The following is a 25,839-nucleotide window of genomic DNA, read 5'->3' as shown; positions in this document are numbered from 1 at the left end:
ATTCATTTGCTCTTATTTTTCTCATTTCCTAAGGTGGAAGTTAAGGTAATTCATTTGACACTTTTCTTCTTTTATAATAATAGATGTTTAGTGCTATCAGTCTCCCCCTAAGTACAGCTTTAGCAACATCCCACACACTGTAATATGTTGTGTTTTCATTTCACTCAGTTCAAAATACTTTTTAACTTCCTGTGATGGTTAGGTTCATGTGTCAACTTGGCCAGGTGGTACCCAGGCGTCTGGTCAAGCAAGCACTGGCCTAACCATTATTGCAAGGACATTTGTGGCAGGTTAATAAACCAGGAGGCTGGTTTATTAAATCATCAGTCAGTTGGCTGCAGCTGTGACTGATTACATCAATGAAGGGCATGTCTTTCACAGTAAGAGAATGCAAGCAGCTGGATTTAATCCAATCAGTTGAAGACTTTTAAGTGAGACAGATAGAGGACCTTCACCACTTCTTCGGCTGACCAGCAAAGCGTTTCCTAAGGAGCTTGTCAAAGTTGCCAGTTTGCTGCCTGAGGAGTTCATCAAATATCTTTATTGGAGTTACCAGTCTGCTGCCTACCCTACGGAATTTGGACTTGTGCATACCCACAGTTGCGTGAGACACTTTTATAAATCTTATATTTATGGATATCCCTTGTTGTTTCTGTTTCCCTAGAGAACCCTAACTAATACACTTCCCTTTTGATTTCTTCTTTGACCTATGGGTTATTTAATTTGGGAATTTCCCAAATATCTTTCTGTTATTGATTTATAATTTAGTCAGAGAACAACATTTTGAAACTTGAGATTTGTTTTATGGCCCAGCATATGGTATATCTTGGTAAATATTCCATGTGTACTTGAAAAGAATGTGTATTCTGTTGTTGTTGGATAGAGTGTCCTATAAATGTCAAGTAGGTCAAGTTGGTTGATTTAGTTGTTCAAATCTTTTTTATCCTTACTGATTTTCTGCCTATTTGTTCTATAAATTACAGAGAGAAAGATATTGAAATCTTTTACTGTAATTAGGATTTTATCTATTTATCTTTGCAATTCTATCAATTTTTGCTTCATATATTTTTTCTCTTTGTAAAATTTTAAACAGTTTTATTCACACACCATACATTCCTTCCTAAGTAAACAATCAAAGGTTCCCAGTGTAATCACATAATTATGCATTCACCACCACAATCTATATGAGGATATTTCCATTTATTCTGCAATGAAAGAGGAAGAGGAGAAAAAAAGAAGAAAGAAAAAAAGAAAAATTTAAAAAATGATGACTAAAAAAAAGAAAAAATAAAATAAAAATACAATACAGTACAATAAAAAAGTCAGACAACAACACCAATGCCAAGAATCCCATACCCCTCTCTTATATCACCCCTTATAGACATTTAACTTTGCTATATTGTCTTCATTACAATAAGTGGAAGCATATTACAATGTTACTGTTAACTGTAGACTCTAGTTTACATTGATTGTATTTTTTCCCAATACCATCCAATTTTCAACACCTTGCAAAATTGACATTCATTTGTTCTCCCTCATGCAAACAATTCTTATATTTGTATATTTAATCACAATCATTGACCACTCTAAGTTTCACTAAGTTATACAATCCCAGTCTTTCTCTTCTGTCTTTCCTTCTGGTGTCCTACATGCCCCAACCTTCCTCTTTCAACCATACTCACAGTCATCTTTGTTCAGTGTACTTACAATATTGTGTTACCATCACACAGTATTCTTTTTTAATACATTTTTATTGTGAACTTTAACTTATGTACCTAACAGTGATAACTTTCAAAGTATGATTCAACAAGTAGTTAGCAGATTTCAAAGAATGTTATGGTTACAGTTCCACAATTTCGGTTATTTTCATTATTGTAAAATATAGCATATATACAGAAAGGTGTCAACTTTCAAAATATGGCTCAACAAGCAGTTATATAGGTAATTTCAAAGAACGTTATGGGTTACAGTTCCACAGTTTCAGTTCTTTCCTTATTGTGAAATATAGGATATATATAGAAAGGTGCTAACTTCCAAAACACAATTCAACAAATAGCTATAGAGCAAATTTCAAAGAATGTTTTAGTTACCATTCCACCATTTCAGTTATTTCCTTCTAGCTACTCTAATACCCCAGCATCTAATATATATATGTTTTATATAAAGTTCCAGTGTTCTTAATCCTTTATTAAATCCTATCTTGTCTGTTGCTATCCCCTTCCTCTCGTTTAATCACTTTCTTGATCTTTAGGGGTTTTTAGGCAGTGACTACCCTGACTTTTTCATATTGAAAGGGGGTGTCAACACAAGACAAATCTGGTTATATTCTTAAATATAAGAGGCTGTTGCTGACCAAAAGGGGGATGTGAAAGGAAATGAAATAAGCTTCAGTGGCAGAGAGATTCCAAAACGAGCCGAGAGATCACTCTGGTGGGCACTCTTACGCACACTTTAGACAACCTTTTTTAGGTTCTAAAGAATTGGGGTAGCTGGTGGTGGATACCTGAAACTATTAAACTACAACCCAGAACCCATGAATCTCGAAGACAGTTGTATAAAAATGTAGCTTATGAGGGGTGACAGTGGGATTGGGAATGCCATAAGGACCAAACTCCACTTTGTCTAGTTTATGGATCGATGTGTAGAAAAGTAGGGGAAGCAAACAAACAGACAAAGGTACCTAGTGTTCTTTTTTACTTCAATTGCTCTTTTTCACTCTAATTATTATTCTTGTTATTTTTGTGTGTGTGCTAATGAAGGTGTCAGGGATTGATTTAGGTGATGAATGTACAACTATGTAATGGTACTGTAAACAATCGAAAGTACAATTTGTTTTGTATGACTGCGTGGTATGTGAATATATCTCAATAAAATGATGATAAAAAAAAAAAAAAAAAAAAAAAAAAAAAAAAAAAAAAAAAAAAAAAAAAAAAAAGAGGCTGTTGCCTCTGGGTTTTAGGACCTGTCTGGCATAGGAACGCTCTGGTGGATTTAAGTTTCTAAGAGATAAACTTGGTGAGAGAATCTTTATAGGGACCTAAGTATTTTGGAACTACTGTTGGTAAGAGCATGGCATACTGTGGCCATTTGGGATATCTACCTGGAGCTTACATAGGAGAAACCTCCAGGATTGCCTTTCGACTCTATTCGAGATCTCTTAGCCACTGTAACCTTATTTTGTTACCTTTCTTTTCCCCCTTTTAGTCAAGTAGACATTTTCAATCCCTTGATGCCAGGGCCAGGCTCACTCCTGGGAGATTCATTCCCCTGGGAGTCATGTCCCACATGGTGGGGTGGTTATTGAATTTATTTGCTGAGTTGGGCTCAGAGACTGAGGCCGCATCTGAGCAACAAAAGTCTGGAGGTGAGTCTTAGGCATAATTGTAGGAAAACTTAGCTTCTCATTTATAGCCCTAAGTTTCACAAGAGCAAGCCTCAAATCAAAGGCCTGATTTATTAAGTAGTGGGTTCCTAATTTCACATAGCATATATTCTGTCCCAAGACAAATGGTTTCCCACATTATTTTCACTTAGTTGTACAATCATTGTCACTCCCAATTTTAAACAATTATCATAATATGAAACATCCCAGAGCCTCTTATCAGCCACTAATTATTCATCCTTAGTATTAATGTAGTGCTGGTAAGATATCCCTATTAAATATTGTTTTGGCTTGCTAATGCTGCTAGAATGCAAAACATCAGAAATGGATTGGCTTCCATACAGGGGGTTTATTTGGTTACACAGTTACAGTCTTAAGGCCATAAAGTGTCTAAGGTAATGCATTAACAATCATGGGAGGATGGGCAATGGCATCCAGAAAACTTCTGTTAGCTGGGAAGCCATGTGGCTGGCATCTGCTCCAAGTTCAGGTTTCAAAATGGCTTTCTCCTAGGACATTCCTCTCTAGGCCACAGCTCCACTTCAAAATGTCACTCTTAGTTGCTCTTGGTATGTTTGTCCTCTCTTAGCTTCTCCGGAGCAAGAGTCAGCTTTCAACGGCCATCTTCAAACTGTCTCTCATCTGCAGCTACTCTCTCAGCTTCTGTGCATTCTTCAAAGTGTCCCTCTTGGCTGTAGCAAACTTGCTCCTTCTGTCTGAACTTATATAGTGCTCTAGTAAACTAATCAAGGGCTACGCTGAATGGATGGGGCCACACCACCATGGAAATGTTCTAATCAGAGTTATCACCTATAGTTGGGTGGATTGCATCTCCATGGAAACACTCAAAGAATTACAATCTAATCAACATTAATATGTCTGCCCACACAAGATTGCATCAAAGATAATGGCATTTTGGGGGACATAATACATTCAAACTGGCACAAATATAGTCTATGATACATAATGGGTAGTTTTTCCATATATATCAACTCTATTGTTAAGTCTTTGTACCAGTATCATACATTTCACGGAGTTCACATTAGTGGTAACATACAATATCTCTCTGTTTGTGTCTGGCTTATTTCACTTCGCATTATGTCTTCAAGGTTCATCCTTGTTGTCATATGTTTCAAGACCTTGTTCCTTCTTCCTACTGTGTAGTATTCCATCATATGTATACACCACATTTTGTTTATCCACTCATCTGTTGAAGGACACTTGGATTGTTTCCAACTCTTGGCAGTTGTGAACAATGCTGCTATGAATATGTGTGCAAATGTCTGTTTGTGTGCCTGCTGTCAAATCTTCTGGGTGTATACCAAGAAGTGAAATTGCCAGATTGTAGGGTAACTCGATATCTAGTTTTCTGAAGAACTGCCAAACTGTCTTCCACAGCAGCTGTATTATTATACAGTCTCACCAGCAATGAATAGGAGTTCCAATTTCTCCACATCCTCTCCAGTTTTTGTAGTTTCCTGTTTGTTTAATGGCAGCCATTCTTATTGGTGTGAAATGATATCTCATTGTGGTCTTGCTTTGCAGTTCCCCAATAGCTAGTGAATATGAACATTTTTAAATATGTTTTTAAGCCATTTGTATTTCCTCTTTGGAGAAATGTCTTTTCATATCTTGCCCATTTTATAATTGGACTGTTTGTACTCTTGTCATTGAGTTGTAGGATTTCTTTATATATGCAAGATATCAGTCTCTTATCAGATACATGGTTTCCAAATATTTTCTCCCATTGCATTGGCTGCCTCTTCACTTTTTTGACCAATTCCTGTGAGGTACAGAAGGTTTTGACTTTGAGGAGTTCCCATTTATCTATTTTTTTTCATTTCCCATGCTTTGGGTATAAGGTCCAAGAAGCTACCTCCCAATATTAGGTCTTGAAAATGTTTTCCCTACATTATCTACCCTCTTTCTATCTCCTGGTATCTTCATTTCTACACTCTTCTCCAAACCTCTCTCTCCTGTCTTTTCCTACCTGTCTGTAGCACTCCCTTTAGTATTTCTTGTAGAAGAGGTCTCTTGTTCATGAACTCTCTCAGTGTCTGTTTATGTGTAAATATTTTTAACTCTCCCTCATTTTGAAAGACAGTTTTGCTGGATATAAGAATCTTGGTTGGCAGTTTTTCTCTTTCAGTATCTTGAATGTATCATACCACTGCCTTCTTGCCTCCATGATTTCTGCTGAGAGATCTGCATTTAGTCTTATTGATCTTCCATTTTATGGTGGTGGATTGCTTTTCTCTTGTTGCTTTCAGAATTCTCTCTTTGTCTTTGGCATTTGAAAATCTGATTAGTAAGTCTCTTGAAGTAGATCTATTTGCATCAATCCTGTTTGGGGTACACTGTGCTTCTTGGACCTGTAATTTTATGTCTTTCATAAGAGTTGGGAAATTTTCATTGATTATTTCCTCTATTATTCTTTCTGCCCCTTTTACCTTCTCTTTTCCTTTTGGGATATCTATAACATGTGTGCTTCATGTTTTCATTCATTTTCCTGAGACACTGCTCATATTTTTCTATTCTTTTCTCTATCTGTTCTTTGTGTGTAAGATTTCAGATGTCCTGTCCTCTAGTTCACCTATCTTCTGCCTCTCCAAGTCTGCTGTTGTATGTCTCCATTGTGTTTTTCATCTCTTTTATTGTGCCTTTCATTCCCATAAGTTATGCCACTTGTTTTTTCAAGCTTACGAATTCTTCCTTATGGTCACCCAGTGTCTTCTTCTTTATATCCTTCATCTCACTTGTCACATTTTCTTTCAATTTGTTGATTTGATTTAGGAGATTTGTTTGAACACCTTTAATTAGTTGTTTTAACTCCTGAATCTCAGTTGAAGTGTTATTTTGTTCCTTTGTCTGGGCCATATCTCTGTGTTTCCCAGTGTGGCTCATGATTTTTTACTGTCTAGGAATCTGACTTTCTTGATTGGTTTATTCTGGAGGTTGTTTTCTCTCTTTGCCTAGGGTTTTCTTGTTGGTTGTCTTTGATCTCTATCTTATCTTTGTTTCTCTCACTGGTCAGTTGTCATATTGGCTCTGCCCCACCCCCAGTCTCACCCCCCAAATCAGGTGCCTACTGTGGTCTGCCACAGGGATTGGGAGGTAGGCACTGGACACCCCAGCAAGTTCACTATGTGTGGTAATACAAATCTACTGACTTCCTGTGGTGCTCTGTTTTTCACTGGCCAGCAAGTTCTGGGTTGTTTTAGAACACTGCTTCTGTATTTCTCAGCCAAAACAGGGCTGAGTTTCCATACAGGGCATGTAGACCAGCTCCTGTGGTCCTAAGAAAGGGTCTGGAGCATCTTTTTAAAAGTGTTTTAATTTCCTTACACCTTCTGGACTGTCCAGCAGATGGTGCTGTTTGTAACTTAATCATCCTCAGAAGCTACTTGGCCTCTGAGCACAGGCTGCATCTACAGAGTTGAGCTGAAATTGAGTGAGTGTACTCTCACTTTGTCAGCCAAAATCTGGCTCAATGTGGGGCTCCACCTGTGACAGAGGACTCCTCATCTGACCCAGTCATCCTAAAGACAAGGAAACAGTCACCAGCTGCTGCTTCCCTCAAGGGTAGGAGAAGGGCTTTCAGACCCAGGGTTGGAAACACAGTCTCTGTCTATATTTTCTCAGTCTCTTTGTTCCTCACTGACCTGGGCCTTGAGATGTACTCCCCTGTCCCCCAGGTCTTCAAACAGTGGGGATAGGTCTCATTGCTGTGAGAGATTTTATAGTCTGTGTCTGTGGTGGGAGGGGCCCTGTCTGCTGATTCTGTGCCTTTCCCACACTGAGACAGAGTGGGGAGGGGGAGAGGATCAGCTGGCCTGGGACAGAAGATTCCTACCTGATATTTCTTCTCTTTCTTCAATTCAGCATTTGCAGGATCCTTCACCAGTCTGTATCCTTCTCCAGAGTTTCAAACAATTCAGAATTGTCCCTTTATTTTTTTGAATCTCTGGAGAGAAGTTTTCAGTAACTGTTTATGTTGCCATGTTGATGTCATTACTCTGCTTCATATATTTTGAAGCTCTGTTGTTAGACGCATAAACATTTAGGATTGTTATATCCTCTTGTTGAAATGACTCATTTATCATTTTGAAATGACTTTTTATCCCTGGTAGTATTCTTTGCTCTGAAATCTACTTTGATACTAAGTATTCACTTAGATTCTTTTGAATATTATTAGCATAGTGTATCTTTTTCCATCCTTTTACTTTTAACCTATTTGTGTCTTTATATTTGAAGTGCATTTCTTTTAGACAGCATATGGTTGAACATTGCTTTTTATCTTTCTGTTTTTAGCCTACCTGACAATCTCTGCCTTTTAATTGGGTATTTCAACCATTTACATTTAATGCAGTCAGTTATCCATACAGTCAAATTGGAATCTAATATCTTATTATTTTTTCCTATTTTTCCTATCATATTTTTGTTCCCCTTCTTTTTCTGCCTTCTTTTGGGTTAAGTGGATTTTTTAAATTATTCCATTGTTGGCTTTGTTGGCTTTGTTCTTTTGTTGGCTTATTAGCCATAACTCTTTGTTATATTATTTTAGTGGTTGTTTTAGGTTTTATAGTATACATTTTTAACTTATCACAGTTTACCTTTAAGTGATATTATACCACTTCACAGATAAGAATCTTACAATAGTATAGTTCCATTTCTCTTCTCCTGACCTTTGTACTCTTGTTGTTATACATTTTACTTTTTCATATGTACATGTGTTAACATTAAATTATTATTATATTTGTTTAACCAGTCAGTTATCTTTTAAAGGTATTTGAATAATAAGAAAAACTCTTATATATTTACCTATGTAGTTACCATTTCTAGTGTTCTTCATTCCTTTGCATAGATCCATATTTCTATCTGGTATCATCATTTCCCTCTGCCTAAAGAATCCACTGGTGCTGAATTTTTTCTGGTTTTGTATGTCTTAAAAAGTTTTTAGTTCACTTTAATTTTTGAACAATATTTTTGTTAGTTATAGGTTGCCAGTTTTTTCCTTCAGTACTTTAACAAATGTGCTCCACTGTCACTGTCTTCTCGCTTGCATCATTTCCAATGAGAAATTTAATATCATCCTTATCTTTGTTCTTCTGTACATAATATGCCTTTTTTCTCTGGTTACTTTTAAGATTTCTGCTTAAAAACTTTTTATCCCTAGTTTTCTTCATTTTTCTTGTCTTGGGGCTTGTTAAGATCTGGATCTGTGGATTTATAGTTTTCATCACATTTGGAAAATTTTCAGCCATTATTTCTTCAAATGTTTTTTATAACCTCCTCCTCCATTTGTTTCTGCTTCGAGGACTCCAGTTACAAGTATATTAGACTGCTTGAAGTTGTCCCACAGCTCACTGACTCTTTGTTCTTTTGTTTAAATTCTCTTTTCTCTGTGTGTTTTGTTTTGAATAGTTTCTACTGCTATGGTTCAAGTTCACCTATCTTTTCTTCTACTATTTCTAATCTATCATTAATCCCATCCCATTTTTCATTTCACACATTGTAGTTATCATCTCTAGAAGTTTTATTTGAGTCTTTTAAAATATCTTCTATGTCTTTATATAACTTTCTGAACATATGGAATGCAGTTATAATAACCACTTTAATGTCCTCATCTGCTAATTCTAACACAGTGTCAGTTGTTGGTCATTTTCAATTGATTGATTTATCTTTTCATTGTGAGTCAGAGTTTCCTGCTTCTTTGCATACCTGGTCATTTTTAATTGGATGCCACATCTTTTGATTTTTGCCGTATTGGTTGTGGGATTTTTTTTTTTAATAGTTATTGTTCTCTTCAGGTTTTTATTTCTGAAACCATTTTTAATTCATTTTTATTGAGATATATTCACATACCATGCAGTCATACAAAGCATACATTCAGTTGTTCACAGTACCATTATATAGTTGTGCATTCATCACCAAAATTAATTTTTGAACATTTTCATTACCACACACACAAAAATAATAAGAACAAAAATTAAAGTGAAAAGAACAATTAAAGTAAAAAAGAACACTGGGTGCTTTTTTTTTTTTGTCCCCATTTTTCTATTCATCCATCCGTACACTGGACAAAGGGGAGTGTGGTCCATATGGCTTTCCCAATCGCATTGTCACCCCTCATAAGCTACATTCTTATACAATTGTCTTCAAGATCCATGGGTTCAGGATTGTAGTTGGATAGTTTGAGGTATTTACTGCTAGCTATTCCAATTCATTAGAATCTAAAAAGGGTTGTCTATATTGTGTGTAAGAGTGCCCACCAGAGTGACCTCTCGGCTCCTTTTGGAATCTCTCTGCCACTGAAGCTTATTTCATTTCCTTTCATATCCCCCTTTTGGTCAAGAAGGTGTTCTCCATCTCATGATGCTAGGTCTAGATTCCTCCCCAGGAGTCATATTCCATGTTGCCAGGGAGATTTACTCCCCTGGGTATCAGATCCCTTGTAGGGGGGAGGGCAGTGATTTTTACCTGCCAAGTTGGCTTAGATAGAGAGAGAGAGGGCCGCATCTAAGCAACAAAGAAGCATTTGGGAGGAGGCTCTTAGACACAATTATAGGCAGGCCTAGCCTCTCCTTTCCAGCCACAGTCTTGCCAAGGGCAAGTCCTGTGGTAGAGGGCTCAACCCATCAAACCACCAGTCCCCTATGTCTGTGAGCACAACAGCAACCATCAACGTGGGGAAGCCCAACACCCCTGCATTCTCCACCAGCTCCTCAAGGGGGCTCTGCATATTTTTTTCATTTTTTTTTTTAAATTAACACTTTTTTAAAAAATTAACTATGTCAAAAAAAAATTTTTTTATAACATACAATAAAAAAACCTTTCAAACAAACCATAACAAGGGAGTAAGAAAAAGACTACTAACCTAAAATAACTACTTTACTTCCAACATGTTCCTACTCTACTCCAAGAAAATAACCTAATATAGCAACATTTCTGTGAACTTGTTCCTACCATACCCACCAGAAATTAACAAACCATTGTCATTCCTGGGCATTCCCAGAATGTTAATTTAACATAAGCTACTGTTTATCTGTTCTTATTGGGTTATTGTTCCCCCTTCCTTAATTGCTCTCTATTGCTAGTTCCCCTACATTCTACATTATAAACCATTTATTTTACATTTTTCAATGTTCACATTAGTGGTAGCATATAATATTTCTCTTTTTGTGCCCGGTTTATTTTACTCAGCATTATGTCTTCAAGGCTCATCCATGTTGTCATATGTTTCACGACATTGTTCCTTCTTACTGCTGCATAGTATTCCATCATGTGTATATACCACATTTTATTTATCCATTCATCTTTTGAAGGATATTTGTGTTGTTTCCATCTCTTGGCAATTGTGAATAATGCTGCTATGAACATTGGCGTGCAGGTATCTGTTCGTGTCACTGCTTTCAGATCTTCCGGGTATATACCGAGAAGTGCAATTGCTGGATCGAAGGGTAACTCAATATCTAGTTTTCTAAGGAGCTGCCAGTCTGACTTCCAGTATGGCTGAACCATTATACAGTCAGTTGTGGGATATTTTTATATTTCTATAAGTTGTCCTGAGCTTTGTTCTGGGACCAGTGAAGTTACTTGATCCTTTTGAGTCTTTCTTTTAAGATTTGTCCTGTTAGGCAGAACCAGAGTGGTGCTCAGTCTTGGACTAATTATTTCCCACAATTGAGGAAATACCCTGTACTCTACCCATTGCATTGTGAATCTTGAGGTTATCCAATTTGGGTGGTGGGAAAGGCATACTTCCCAGTCCTGTGTGGGCATCGGCACCATAACTCAATCTTTTGTGGTGGTTCTTTCCCTTGCCTCAGGTATTTTCCTCACATGTATGTACTAACCCGTACTCAGCTGAGTGCTTGAGGGGCACCCTCTGCAGATGTCTGGAATTCCCTCTCTGTGAAGTTCTATCCTTTCTGGTGCTCTAGCCTATGAACTTCTCTGCCCCCTTAGCCAACAGATGAAGGCCCATGGTGGAGAAACTGCCAGTATTTCTGGCATCAGTAGACTTATCGCAGCCAATGACTGTGAAAACAGAAGCATAAAAGATTTCTAAGGGGAAATTTTGTTTCAGCCTGCTAGAAATCCCCATCTGACATTAAGAATAATCACTTCCTTGAAAAGAATTATAGACTGTGGGCTGTGTTCATGCTTCTGGATATCCATTATTCAATGATCCATTATTCAGCTTGCTATTGGCACAGTTATGTGTTATTTAGGCAATAACTGATGTTTGGTAGGGAGCAAACTTTGGTAGGTATAGACTGAAACTTCACAGTGAAAAAGGCATGGGACTGAATAGGTCCTAGGTAACCTGAAAACTCTTAATCCCTGCTATGGTTCCAGATATCCAGACAGATGTCCCCTGCAGTTTTGCATGTCCCCAACCCCCGGGATTCTGATTGGCAGTGGTAATGGTGTGGTAAAGGGAAAAGGTGAGTGTGGGTCATGAGAAGGATAGTTCCTGGTAATGGAAAACCTATTTTCTACCCACAGGTGCCTTCTTCATCCCCTACCTCATCTTCCTCTTTACCTGTGGCATTCCTGTCTTCCTTTTGGAGACAGCACTGGGTCAGTACACTAGCCAGGGAGGTGTCACAGCCTGGAGGAAGATCTGCCCCATCTTTGAGGGTGAGTAGTTCTGTGACTGAATGGTGGTTATAAACCTTATTTGGAATGACTAGCAGGAGATGAGCACCTGAGATTGAGATAAGACTTGTGTCTCTATGCTGAACCCTCTGGTTGTGGGCTACATAATCACCTGGTCCATCAGGAGATGAGGAGAAGTTATGGGGCAAAAAGCTTTAGGTTAAATATGTAATGTGCAAAGCTACTTTAGTATTATTTTAAAAATATATAACAATATTTTATATTTTTCAAAACATAAGTCATCAATTATAAAATATTTTAGAAGAGAATTTTAAATGAGAAAAAAGATTTCATTAATAGTTCTACCATCTTAACACAATAATTATTTGAAGGTTTGGATGTTTTGTTTCAATCTCTCTCTCTCTCTCTCTCTCTCTCTCTCTATATATATATATATATATATATATATATATACACACACATATATATATACACACATATACATGCACATACAGTTTTCTTTAACTTTTTAAAAACTTTTTATTTTGAAATAATTCCAAACTTACAAGGACAGTTGCAAAAATAATATAAACCCCATACGGAGAACTCCAATATACCCACCCCCAAAAATACTCAGACCCATCAATTTTAACATTTTGCCACCTTTGCCCTTTCTTTCTTTTCTTCCTCCCTCCCTTCCTTCTTTCCTTCCTTCTTTCCTTTCTCTCTCTCTCTTTCATCCATCTATCTGTCTCTATCTATGTCTCTATCTATGTCTCTATCTATCTATCCATCTATCATCACCTATCCTCTAAACATTTGAGAGCAGGTTACACACGTTATATTCCTTGAAATGTAGTACTTTCATGTACATTTCTTACTAACAAGGATATTCACTTATGTAATCACCTTAAGTGAAGTTATGAAGTTCAAGAAATTTAACATTGATATAAAGCTTACAGTCTATATTCTAATTTTTTCTTATGTCCTTCTTTAACTTTTTGTTTTGAAATAATTATAGATACAGGGAAAGTTCAAAAATAATACATAGGGGTCCCGTGTACACTTCACTCAGTTTTCCCCAATCCTAACATCTTGCATGACCATAGTACAATATCAAAACCTGGTCATTGACATTGGTACAAGCCACAGAACTAATTCAGAATTCAGCGGTTTTCCTTGCACTCTTTTGTGTGTGTGTATAATTCTGTGTAATGTTATTACATGTGTAGATTTGTATAACTACCACCACAATCAAGGTACAGAACTGTTCCATTATCGCAAAGATTTCCCTCTAGCCTCTCCTTTATAGTCACACTCACCTCTTTCCCCTCTCCCCTACCCCTAATTCCTGGCAATCACTAATCTGTTTTCTATATAATTTTGTCATTTCAAGAATGTTATATAAATGAAATCATACTCTATCCAACCTTTTAAAAATTGTGGTATCATATATATATAACAAAGTTTGCCATTTTAACCATTTTTAAGTGTGCAATTCAGTGGCATTACTTACCTTTACAGTGTTGTGCAATGATTGCTTCCATCAGTATGTAATCTTTTGAACATAATGACCTTGAGATCCATCCAGATTGTTGTGTGTATAAATAGTTCTTGGCTTTTTATTCCATGGTATGGATATACTACAGTTTGTTTAACCATTCACTCATCGAAGGACACTGGGTTGTTTCCAGTTTTTGGTATTTTATTTCAATATTTCTTTCTTTACCTGTATAATTTATATATCTATTAATATAGAATATGCACAGTTTATGTTCTCGGTTTTTCAGTTTATGTTATTTTCCATATTCTATGCAATAAGCATTTCATGATTACATAAAATTCCGTCAGGTGGATATAACTTAATTTACTCAGCAGGGCCTTGTTATTGGGCTTTGGCTTGCTTTCAATTACTTGTAAAGTTTTAAAATTCTACTATCATTTTTATTTATTCAGATACTTTTTCTTCATTTTTTGGAATGACTTCTTTGGGATACGTTCTCAGGATTAGGATCACTGGGTCAAATGGTATCATGTTAATGTCTATTGATCTGAGTTATCTGATCGTCCTGTGGGAGAGTAATGCTGACTCACAGTGTCTTTTTCTCATGCCTTCAACAACTCTGGGTTATATCAGAGGTTCTCAAACTTGTCTGCACATCAGAATCATCTTGGGAGCTTCAAACACCTTCTGTTGCCTGTGCCCCACACCCAAAAATTGTGATTTGATTGGTCAGGTCTGGCCTGGACTTTGGAAATTTTAATACCCCTAGGCAATATGCAGACAAATTTGGTAACCACTGTGTTACATCTGCCGTAAAAAATTTTGCTAGGGTTGTAGATGCAGATTGATACATCACTGTTGTTTCATTTTGCACACCTACAATTATTAGGGAGGATGAACATTTTTTAAGGATGTTCACTTACTATATTTTCTCCTATGTGAATTGTCTGTTCCGGTTCCTAACTTGTGTTTAGATAATTTCAGGACACATTAACTATTGGTGTCTTGGAGTTTGTCTTGCACATTTTTTTAAAAAAAGCAGTAAACTTTCAGAACCTAATAAAGATGCAAGTGCGCAGGAAGCAGGAGCGGTATAGCAGAAGACAGAGAGAAGAGGTCCCTTTCCTACTTGGGAAGAACTGTTGTAACATGAGCAGCCCACTCCTGGGGGCTGCAGAGGGAGAGGAGAGAGCCAGGAGCCTAGGCCCAGCACTTCTTGCTGTAGAACATTGACAGTGGATCACAAAGCTCTCTCTGAGATGGGAATTGCCAGTGTGTGAGCAGTCTGCCCACTGTTCCTAGCCCAACTATGCAGTTTTTTCCCCTACAGGCATTGGCTATGCCTCCCAGGTGATTGTCATGCTCCTCAACTTCTATTACATCATTGTCCTGGCCTGGGCCCTCTTCTACCTCTTTAGCAGCTTCACCACCAACCTTCCCTGGGGAAGCTGCCACCACGAGTGGAACACAGGTAAGGCCATCTCCAGAGTCCACCTCCTCTTCCTGCTCTGCCACATTAATCAGGAATGGGATTGTCCCCGTATCCCAAGCAACTTAATCCCCAATCTTAACTCAGGACACAGTATAAACCTGCCAGGTAGACCATGGAGAGGTGATTGTAACAAACTCAATCAAGGGTTAGAGTTAGAATTCACCAGCATTTCTTTTAAAAGAAATGTTCAATTCATGTATTGTACAAATAGAACTGACTTCTTTTTACTTAGAATAGCCATTTATTTCAATTTGAAATCTGCTTTGTTTGATATATGTATATATTGTTTATTGATTTGTTTCTTATGTCTTCTTACTGATTCTATTTTAGGTCTTTCAAAAAATCACAATTCATCTGGATGTAATAATTTGTTTTGTGAGTCATCAACATAATTCATATAGCAATTGATTTTCTCCTCTGTGACTCTCCTAAGAGCTACCTATGGCAATAGAGCCACTGAATCTAATGTATTGAAAGTAACATTAAAATAAAAACATCTAGGGCAATGCTATCCAAAAGAACTTTCTGTGATGAGAGAAACGCTCTCTGCTCTATTCAGTTCGGTAGCCACTAGCCACATGCAGCTATTGAGCACTTGAAATGTGGCTAGTGCACCCAAGGAAGTGAATTTTTAAATTTTAGTTCATTTTAATTAATTTAAATTTAAAGAGCCACATGTGACTAGTAGCTATCCTGTGGGACAGTGACGTTGAAGAGTACATTGAACATTGTTCCATTTGGATTCTCAGCACTACATCTTGCTTCCATTGTCCATAGATCTTTCAGTGCCTATCAGTGAGGCCCTACCCTTTAGAACTTGGATGTTGCCATATCCGTTCTCTCTTGCTCAGATAAGTTACTCAGTTCTGAACTGGAGTTTGAACCTTTAACATGCCAGGGAACATTTCTGAAACGTTTAGCATGGTATTCTAGGCCCTTACGACCTGGCCCCTGCTCATTCCTCCCACTTCATATTTTACCCCTCTTGCCCTCCTCCATCCCACGCTCATCTTTCAAATGGAGAGTTAAATCTTGGAGAGACCCTCTCCAGACACTCTAGATTGCTTTAGATTTTACTCACATTCATCTGGAAGTACCTGCTCTGAAGCCTGGTCCTACCATGACACTTACTCAACTTTGTGTATATTCATTGGTCTGATTCCCACCCCCCCACCCCCATCAGCAAGATCTTGAGGGGAAAATGTGTCTGTCTCTCTATAGCCTTTGTGCTTAGCACAGGGTCAGCTACATCCTGAGCACCCAAAAAATATTTGTTGAATGGATCAAGTTTAAAAATCAGTTTTATTCTATCATTTTCTTTACGGATATCTGTGTATGTTTGTGTGTGTATGAATATGTATGTATACATTATATCTGTGTGCACTGAAATCAGCCTTGACAACTAGCTTGTCAGATGGTGAAGATTTTATTCAGATCTCAGTGAAGTTTTGTTTGTAAAGACTTTGGGGATTTGGGGTGGCCCAGAGGCTTTTGCTTTAGGGCCTTGTTAGGCCTATGTGCCTTGGGTTGACTGGGAGTCTCTGAGACAATTCTGAGGCAAATTCAATACCTGAGTCTTTTGCTAGTGACATTTTTGACATCTCTCCTAGTGAGTCTGGTTTTGCTTAGAGCCTAGAATCTTGAATGGAGTAGGATATCCTCTCTTGTCATGGTGAAGTAATGCTTTCTCAGGTGTGGGGCAGCTTCAAGGAAAATGGCTTAATGAAAAGAATGCTTCACTGGTGTTCAGTTATTCAACAGATAGTTATCGAATTCCTCCTATATTCCAGGCTCTGTTCCCCACCCTCATGGAGCTTACATTCTAGTAGGGGGAGATAGACCATAAACAAAATAAATGAATAAGAAGTTTCATGTTAGAAGTTGATCAGTTGTTATGGAGAAAAATAAAACTGGGAGGGGGGTTTGGAAGTTTTAGGGGTGGGGATTGTAATTTTAAATAGGGTGATCAGGAAAGGCTGTACTGAGAAGGTGATATTTGAGTAATGGTCTGAAGGAGGGAAGGGAATGAGCCATTCAGACAGCAGGGGGACGAATGTCCTAGGTAGGAGGACACCAAGTTCAAAGGCCCTGAGGTGGGGCCATGCCTAAAGTATCCACGGAACAGCAAGGGGGCCGGCGTGGCTGGAGCGTGGAGAGTAGAGGGAGAGCTGTAGGAGATGAGGTCAGGGTGATGGGGGACACCTTGGATAGGGCCCTGGAGAGACTTTGTTTTTTTTTTTTCTGAGTGGGATAGGTAACCCACTGGAGGGTTTTGAGCTGGGGCATGATATAAAGTGACTTAAGTTGTAACAGAGTCACCCTGGATGCAGTCTTAAGAATAAAGTAGGGAGGCAAGAGTAGAAACTGAGGCCAGTTAGGAGCCATGAATGATGGTGACCCTGCATCAGGGAGGTAGATGGTAGAGATAATGACAAGGGTTGGACTCTAGATATTTTGAAGATAGGACCTTGTTTTAGTTTCTCAGCTGCTAAAACATAACCCTACAACAGGTTGGCTAAAATAATGGGAATTTATTGGCTTAAGGTTTTGAGGCTAGGAGAAGTCTAGAATCGAGGCCTCAGCAAGGCGATGTTTTCTCCCCAAAGACGGTGGCATTCTGGGGCTGGCTTCTGGTGATCCTTGGTCTTTGGCTTTTCTGTCACATGGTAATGCACATGGTGGCATCTTCTCCTTTTTCTTCTGGGTTCCACTGACATCCAGCTTCTGGCTGCTCCCTATGACTTTCTCCCTCTTTGTTTGAGTTTCATTTTGCTTATAAGGAACTCCAGTAATCTAAATTAAAGCTCAGCCTGATTCAGTTGGGCCACACCTTAACTGAAGTAACATCTTGAAGAGATCTTATTTATAATGGATCCACACCCACCACAATGTGGACCAAGACCACAGACATGTCCAAACTGGGGTACACAACTCAATCCGCCAAACAACTCAATCCACTGCATACCTACATAGTTTGCTGACCTGGACTGTAGCCCTCTCTTAGTTATTTAGAACTAATGACAAGCCATTTCTAAGAAGATTCATTTACTTCATGTATATGATGAGTAAACATTATCATTTTAATACCTCCCAGGATTATAGTATGAATAAAATGTAAAAAAGAATGGAAACAGTCGTGAAACTCCAAAACGATGTACAAATAATTGAGCCACCATTTACTGAACATTTTCCTTTCTTTTTTTCACTTAATCTTCCTATTAGTCCTATAAGATGGACATTATTATTATTCTCTACATTTTAGGGATGAGGGAAGCAAAGCTTTGAGAGCAGAGCTGTAACTTACCCAAGGCCATGCAATTGAGAACTGGAGGGTTAGGATTCAAACCAGAGCTTTCTGACCTTGTACCTGTGTACTTAGCAGCTATCCACTCTATCACTTCCCTAGAAAGCATTCTCCTTATTCATCAAAAGTTGTGAATTTATGCAGGACAGTTACCTAGAAGTATTCCTATACTTTGAAGCAGATGGCACGCAGAACGTCTTTTCTAATGCCGTCTGATCATGCTTAAATAAGAACATGTACCCAAGCATTTATAAACCCATAAAAGTGTGTGGGAGACAGGGAGGTCGGTGTGTTGAGGTTAAGATGCTTTGTCCAGCAACTTCAGTCTGGTTCCTTCCACCCTTCTAAATTTTCAACCCACTCTCTCTAGCCATGCCTAATGTTGGCTAATGATCTTTCTCTTTCTTCCTTCCCTGGGGCCATGAGTAGAATACTGTGTGGAGTTCCAGAGGACCAATGGCTCCCTGAATGTGACTTCTGAGAATGCCACCTCCCCTGTCATCGAGTTCTGGGAGTAAGTGAGACCCTCTCCCCCTCCCCAGGTGGGTCCTGTATTCCAAAGAAGGGCATGGGGCTGGATTCATACAGCAGTGACTCTAAACAGACAGCAAGGGAAGGACTTTTGTTTGTTTCTTGGTAGCTCTGTCACCTAATTGTTTTTTTTTGTTTGTTTGTTTGTTTTCCTGGTGTGCCTATATTTGTGGTTATTGCATCTCTGGTCTCAGAGATGAGAATTTTGCAACTCTTCTAGGCTTTGCCTGCCCTTTCCTCCCACACATGCCCACCCCCATGTTAGGTGGTGCACATTTGTATATCATAACCACACTCCCAACTGCCCTTCTCTCTTCAACTGCAGATGCATTGCCTCCTAACCCCCAGACACTGATACCTACCCAGGGCTTGATTCCTCATATCAAAGCCTCCCAAAACCCTGGTTGAGAAAATGCGCTTTGCACCTCCTTCCCCAGGTTAAATTAGCACCCAGCATCCCAGAGCCAACTTACCTGGGAAAAGTTTATATTTGCCACCCTCTATATCTTCATCTCTGGGCAAAGGAGAGCCTCATGGATCTGAGATTGAATAGCTGAGAAACTTTCTGCAGAAGCCTGGAGTGCACCTTCTCTGCCGAGGCCTGGCTCTGTGACCCAAAACATGAGCTACAAAACTAAGGCTGGCAGCAAAAGTGGAGCCAGGCTCTACCCTCTCTCTCCAGGAGGCGGGTCCTGAAGATCTCCGATGGCATCCAGCACCTGGGGGCCCTGCGCTGGGAGCTGGTCCTGTGCCTCCTGCTCGCCTGGGTCATCTGTTACTTCTGCATCTGGAAGGGGGTCAAGTCCACAGGCAAGGTGAGGGGTTCCAGCTCCTGACCCTCCCATCCCAGGTCTTCCGATTCCCTCAGGGGCCTTGATCACCCAGGAATGGCCTAGTCTGGGGTAGGAGGGGATGGCCCAGCAAGGACTTTATGTGGCTCCCATCCTTGATTCAGTGCCTCTTCTAGATTCAATCCCGTGTACTTCCGGTATTTTGGTAAATGAAACGGAAGAGAGAAAGGCAGGAAGGGCACCTCCAGAGGAATCTGATCTTGGAATATACCATATCGGGGGCACATTGCAAATTTGCACAGTTATTACTCCCTATTTTATGCAACTGAGGAAAAAGAACTCTATTGAAGACTGTTAATCTCAAAATGATCCTGATACAGCTCCAGCCTTTTGGGGAACTTTTTTTTTTTTTAAAAAAAATTCAGTTTTATTGAGATATATTCACATACCATACAGTCATTCACAGTGTACAATCAGGTGTTCACAGGACCATCATATAGCTGTGCATTCATCACCACAATAAATTTTGAACATTTTTCTTACTCCAAATAAAAATAATAATAAAAGTAAAAAAGAACACCCAAAGCATTCCATCCCCCCTTCCCACCCTATTTTTCATTTAATTTTTGTCTCCATTTTTGCACTCATCTGTCCATACACACTGGATAAAGGGAGTGTGAGCCACGAAGTTTTCACAATCACACGGTCACACCATGTAAGCTACATAGTTACAATCGTCTTCAAGAATCAAGGCTACTTGATTGCAGTTTGACAGTTTGAGGTATTTACTTCTAGCTATTCCTATACACTAAAAACTAAAAAAGGATATCTAAATAGCGCATAAGAATGCCCTCCAGAGTGACTTCTCGACTCCATGTGAAATCTCTCTGAGACTTAATTTTGTTTCATTTTGCTTCCCCCTTTTGGTCAAGAAGTTTCTCAATCTTTTGGGGGACTCTTTGCCTCAGAGTGCATGCAGTGTTAGAGGGCATGCTGAGTTCTTCTGGGCTCTCGCCCTGGAGGCCTCTAACAAGGCTTCCCTTCTAATCTAGCTGCCTGGTTGTGCTAAGCTCCAAAACTCTGTGAGGACAGGGATCCTGTGTCACAGATCTTCCCATACCTGACATCCCCTCACCCCCTTCCCCCCAACACAACTCCAAGCACAGTTGATGAGAGAAGCCTAAGTTCATTTAGTCACTCAACAAATATTTACCGAACGCGAGTGTCAGGGAGTAGGGTGAGTGCTTTAAGCCGGAGGGAAGGAAGAAGGAAGGGAGAGGGGAGGTTGTGGCTGCATGACATGGGAGGGAACTGAGCCAGTGCGGTTTGGGTGCGAGGGGAGGAGTGCGGGAAAGGAACTCCCTTGACCTCGCTCGGAGTGGAGCCTCCTGCCTCAGAGGCTCCCTTAGGTCTCAGCCTGCTCCCTCCTAGCTCACAATTCCTCCTCTCTTATCTGCCCCGTGGCCAGGTGGTGTACTTCACGGCCACATTCCCTTACCTCATGCTGGTGGTCCTGTTGATTCGAGGGGTGACACTGCCGGGGGCAGCACAAGGAATTCAGTTTTACCTGTACCCAAACCTCACGCGTCTGTGGGATCCCCAGGTAAGAAGCCACGACAGGGGCATCAGGAGGCTCCGACAGGAGCTTGAGCCACAGACCTTCCCTGTGCTCCCATGGGAATCCATGCTCCAGGCCTGACCCAGGGCTTCCAGGGTGTGTGTGTGTTGGGGGGTGGGAGTGAGGCTAACATCTGTTAGCAGCTGTTTCTGGTCATCAGGTGTCTGAGGCTGCCCCTTGGTTCCTCACTGCCAGGGAGCTCGGAGAGACTTAAGGCCCTAGTAATATTTCTCAGGGGCTGCAGAAAATCCCTAGCAGCCATTTCCCACCAAGTACCCTTCCCCTTTCTGCGTTTTTCTCCTAGCAATCTCATTTCCTATAGGACCTCCTCTCTATTTCTTACCCCTTTACCTGCCACCCTCTGGTTCCTTCCCTCTGTTCCTGTGACTCATTCCTAGGCCCCAGTCCCCAGCCCCTCCCTGACCAGCTGGGCTGGTGTTAAGTTTCTTGTCAGTTGCCAAGAGGCTCCAGTCCCTTTCCCTCCCCTCCCAGCCCTTCCTTCAAGGTCCCTCCACCACAGCCAGCTTCTTTAGGCCAGGGGCGGGACGGGGCAGGTGGCCCTGTGGCTTGCTGACCGCAAGGGTTTGGAAAGCGAGTCCTGAAATAAGAAGCCACTGCCTCTGATGGGTTTCTTGTGTTCTCCTCTTTGGCAGCCATTTTGAAAGCTGGCAAAGCCAGGAGGTGTGGAGGGCCGCAGGGGAGCGTGGGTAAGCGCCACCCCAGAGCCCCTACAATTTGTTACCAGTATGTCCCTGCCTCTTTCTCCTTGGGACAAAGTCCTCCTCCCCGGGGAATGTGTGTACAATTTAGAGACTCTCCTTTTGCTTGTTGGAGCAGGTGCCCTGTGTCAACGAAAGGGACCCTGAGAAGACTCGAGGGTGGGAGGATCCTGACACACAGGACGGCTTTTCAAACATTTAAAATAGTAAGGCACCAGTAAATTCACTGAAATTGCTGAGCAGGTGCAACAGGACCGGGTAGGGCATGGCATGTAATTGCACAGTTCCACCTGAGGCCCTGGAACTCCGTTTACACAGAGGCAGTGGCTCCCCCTTGTGCCGAATTTGGGGTGATCCAGAAGCTGAATTGTTCCCAGTCTCCCAGCCACCCCTGGACAGTTACGGGTCCTTCCATGCTGAGTCCACTGGGATTGCTGAGGCTCAGAAGCAGACAGACCACTTCCCATTGACACAGAAGGCTTGAGTCCTGAGTGACTCTCGATGATCCTCTAGGGGAATAAAATCTCCCCCTTCCCCCTCCCATTTCTGAGACATAACAGAGAAGCTGATTGTTGCTGCTTCATTTCCATGGGGCACAAGGGCTGCAGTCAGATTTTGGAGCCAAACTATAAAACTCTTAACTGTTGAAGCCCGAAGGACCCCAAAGATCATCTAGTGCAACTTCAGCATTGCACAGATGAGCAAACTGAGGCCCAAGGTTATGCAGCAACTAAGTGGCAGGCCAAACCAGTTGTATTTTAATTTCATGAGTCATAAACCCTTTGATTTATCTGGAACCAAAGGGTTGTGATGGAGAATAGGTGGCAAGGAGGAGGTTGTGGAGATGGTCCAGTTGAGGGAAAGCTTTGAAGGTCAGGGTGAAGAGTGTGGCTTTGATCCCCTATGTAAGAGGGAGCCCTTGTGGTTCTGGAGCTGCAGAGGTATGAAACAGTGGCTAACCCACAAAGTTCACCTTTATGTAGAGGTAGGATAGAGAGTGAGTGGAAGCGCTCAGGCAGGGAGACAGGCAGGGAGGCTGCAAGAGAAAAAGGAGAGAGGTCCAGTATTCCCAGAACCTATTAATGGTGCCCATGATCAATGCTGTGTTTGTCTGTGCTGACGACCTCTTTACAGCAATCAAGTATGAGTGCTCACTATGTGCCTGGCATTTAAGAGGTTTACATGTGTTATTTCAGCTAATCTTCACAGCAGATCAGTGAGGTATCCTCATTTTACAGATAAGGAAATTAAGGTCTAGAGAGCTTAAAGAATTTTCCATCCTCATACCTGCAATTGGAACCCAAGTCAGACTGATGACAAATCTCACATACTTTATGATCTGCAATTGAAGGCAAGGGCCCTCTCTACTCATCTTCATTTTTCTCACAGCTCATTCATTCAGCAAGCATTTATTGAGCATCTATTATGTGTCAGGTCTGTTCTAGGTGCTGTGTTTGATACATAACAGCTACCCAGTAAGTAAGACAAATGTGGACCAGATAGCCTTCAATTCTGAGAGTTAATGAAGCCATAATTCTGTGTCTGAGTGGATGCAGGGAGTCAAGAAAAGACTTCTCGTTTTTATCTTCATTCCAGAATGCCATCCTTCCAACCCCAGCCACTGTAGGCTGTGCAGAGAACACTTGTCTTCTGAGTGCTTTGGGGCCTTGGGGAGGGAGATACCCCAAGAGCCTGAAGTCTAGCTTTGGAACAGCCTTAGTAGCTACCGGGCCTGGCCCCATGCTGAAGCGAGGCCTTTGTTTTTCATGAACAGAACAGCACCTGCAGGGTGGGCTGCCCCTGCCAAAGCCCTAATTGAATCTAGTTGGCACTCCCCAGGAAGTGCGATCATCCCAACTGGCATTTGCCTGGCACTTGAGAAAGGTGCAAAATTCCTGCTGGCCAACACAAAGAGCAGAAGCAAGCTCTCTCTGCCAAGCACTCAGTCTGGAAACTGGAAGCCAGGCAGAGATGATGCTGTGTTTTTCTTCTTTCCCCCTCTTCCTCTGCCAGGCTTGCTGTGTGTTGGGAAGGTTGCTATCAGTCCTGGCATTCCCCAGGAATGGCCATGGTGACCCAGGGCTCTACCGTGTACTGTGTGCTTTCTTAGGGCCACTTGTTTCTTTGTCTTGCCCTGCCATTGCTGACTCCATGTCTAGTCTACTGCTCTTTGGTAGACTGATAGGGGCAAGGGGGTGGGGGTGTCCAAAAAGACCCCGTCAGACCCTATGCTAAGCAATTCTAATGAAGGGTTTGTTTAGAGAGGAGTTTGAAACCATTGGTGAAAATGAGTCTTTTAATTCTGGTAATAGTACACTGAAATCCATGTCACCTCATTACCATTGAAAGGTGAGTTACTTTTTAAAAACAACAACAGCAAATAGCAACACTAGCTAATGTCTAATATGTGCTTATACTTTGTCAGGCAATTTGCTGAGGGCTTTACCCATTAACCTCACACTAAACCTGTGAGTTAGGCTTTATCCTCTTTTTACAGATGAAGGAACTGAAGCTTAGAAAGTTTAAGAAATTTGCTCAAAGCCACAAAACTAGCATATGGGGGAGCTTGGGCTTCATTCTAAGTAGTTTTTGGTTTGCTGTCTTAATCTTTTGATATACTTTTCCCAAAGGATATGAATTATTTGAGAATTTTAAGGGCTGTTTTTTTTTAATTTTTCCAGAATTATTCCAGAAGGTGAGATAGGAAATTAATGTTTATTTGTGTTAGGCATCTCACACACATTATTTTATTTTTTATACCTATTTTTCTGATGAGAAAAGAGGTTCAGAAAGGTTATATGATTTGCCTAAGATCATAAAGCTCATAATTAATAAAGTTAGGAACTGAACCCAGATCAATTTGCCTCCAAAGCCCATACTTTTTCCTTTATACATTACTGCCTTCCCAAAAATGCTAGATACGAATAATCCTGGGGCTCAAGGTTGATAGTGCGTTTTGGAGAGGTCTCTCTGTTCCTCTATCACCCAACAAAGACTTCTGTTTTCACTTATATTCCATTAAGTGTTTTTCACATTTGTTTTATTCTTGGTCTTCTGTCCCTGCCAAAGGCATGGTTGGAGCTTTGTTCTAGAAACTAGGGCCCCCAGAATGGGCAGAGTGGGTCGCCTGTGCTGGAGAACAGAACAGTTTGTTCCCCTGGTTCTCCAGCCCTCCTTCTGACCCCTGTCCTTTCCCCCATCCCAGCGGGTCGTCAGGCAGCAGCTGTGCAGAGAGCTGGGCTTGCCAAGCTCCCAGTGAGGGGGCTCTGGTCAAAGGCAACACATCTGACCTTTGAACTCTGAACTCTCAGCCCTCCTGCTGCATTTTCTTCTGTTTTCAAAATATTAATTTCTCCCCCCAGCTCAGCCTTAGTCTGTCCCCACCTAGGGCGAGGTGAACAGCCAAATCACGATTTCTCTTATTATTTTCTCCCAAGCCCAGGTTCACAAAACATCATAATCACAGGACTTGTGCCCCCTGCTTGCACGTGGACAGCTACAGCGTGGCTCAGAGAGCACTCAGGCTTTCTTTGGTAACTTGTGGACAATCTGCACCCTGTGCTCTCTTTGGCATAGGAGTGAACAACCGAGGCTCAAGGCCATATCCCGGAAGACCTGTTTGGGTGAGATCACTGGATCTCATGACAGGGAAGTACCTGTGAGCTCCCGAGCAGGAAGCCTCTCTCCCTAGCCCTTTCATCTCTGACCCTGGGCACCCTGCTGTACAAACTCAGAGCCTTTTGCTGCAAGATCCTGCTCTTGAAGCTGCCAATAACCTAATGGGCGAGGCAGGAAGGAAACAGAAAGACCTCCATGCTCAGTTTTCCTGAGGTGACTATCCTCACCATATCTGCGGAGCAGACTTTTAGAAGAGAAAAGGATTTTAAACATCTT

The 25,839-nt window shown here is 40.8% G+C and overlaps 1 protein-coding gene across 2 annotated transcripts in view; it reads left to right on the top strand.

Annotated features, from left to right (window-relative positions):
• The window catches only part of SLC6A13 (solute carrier family 6 member 13), a 47,013-nt gene that overhangs the window by 11,824 nt on the left and 9,350 nt on the right, over positions 1–25,839 (top strand). For both annotated transcript variants that reach the window (XM_037845687.1, XM_037845688.1), the window contains exons 3-7: positions 11,894–12,028; positions 14,821–14,961; positions 18,716–18,800; positions 19,500–19,632; positions 21,077–21,211. In XM_037845687.1, the coding sequence (XP_037701615.1) occupies positions 11,894–12,028; positions 14,821–14,961; positions 18,716–18,800; positions 19,500–19,632; positions 21,077–21,211 (629 nt within the window). The remainder of the gene's footprint in view (positions 1–11,893; positions 12,029–14,820; positions 14,962–18,715; positions 18,801–19,499; positions 19,633–21,076; positions 21,212–25,839) is intronic.

Source organism: Choloepus didactylus, chromosome 8 (assembly GCF_015220235.1).
Source record: "Choloepus didactylus isolate mChoDid1 chromosome 8, mChoDid1.pri, whole genome shotgun sequence".
NCBI classification, from domain to species: Eukaryota; Metazoa; Chordata; class Mammalia; order Pilosa; family Megalonychidae; genus Choloepus; species Choloepus didactylus.
Note: the sequence above shows the minus strand (reverse complement) of the source record. Positions and strands in the feature narration are given on the sequence as shown.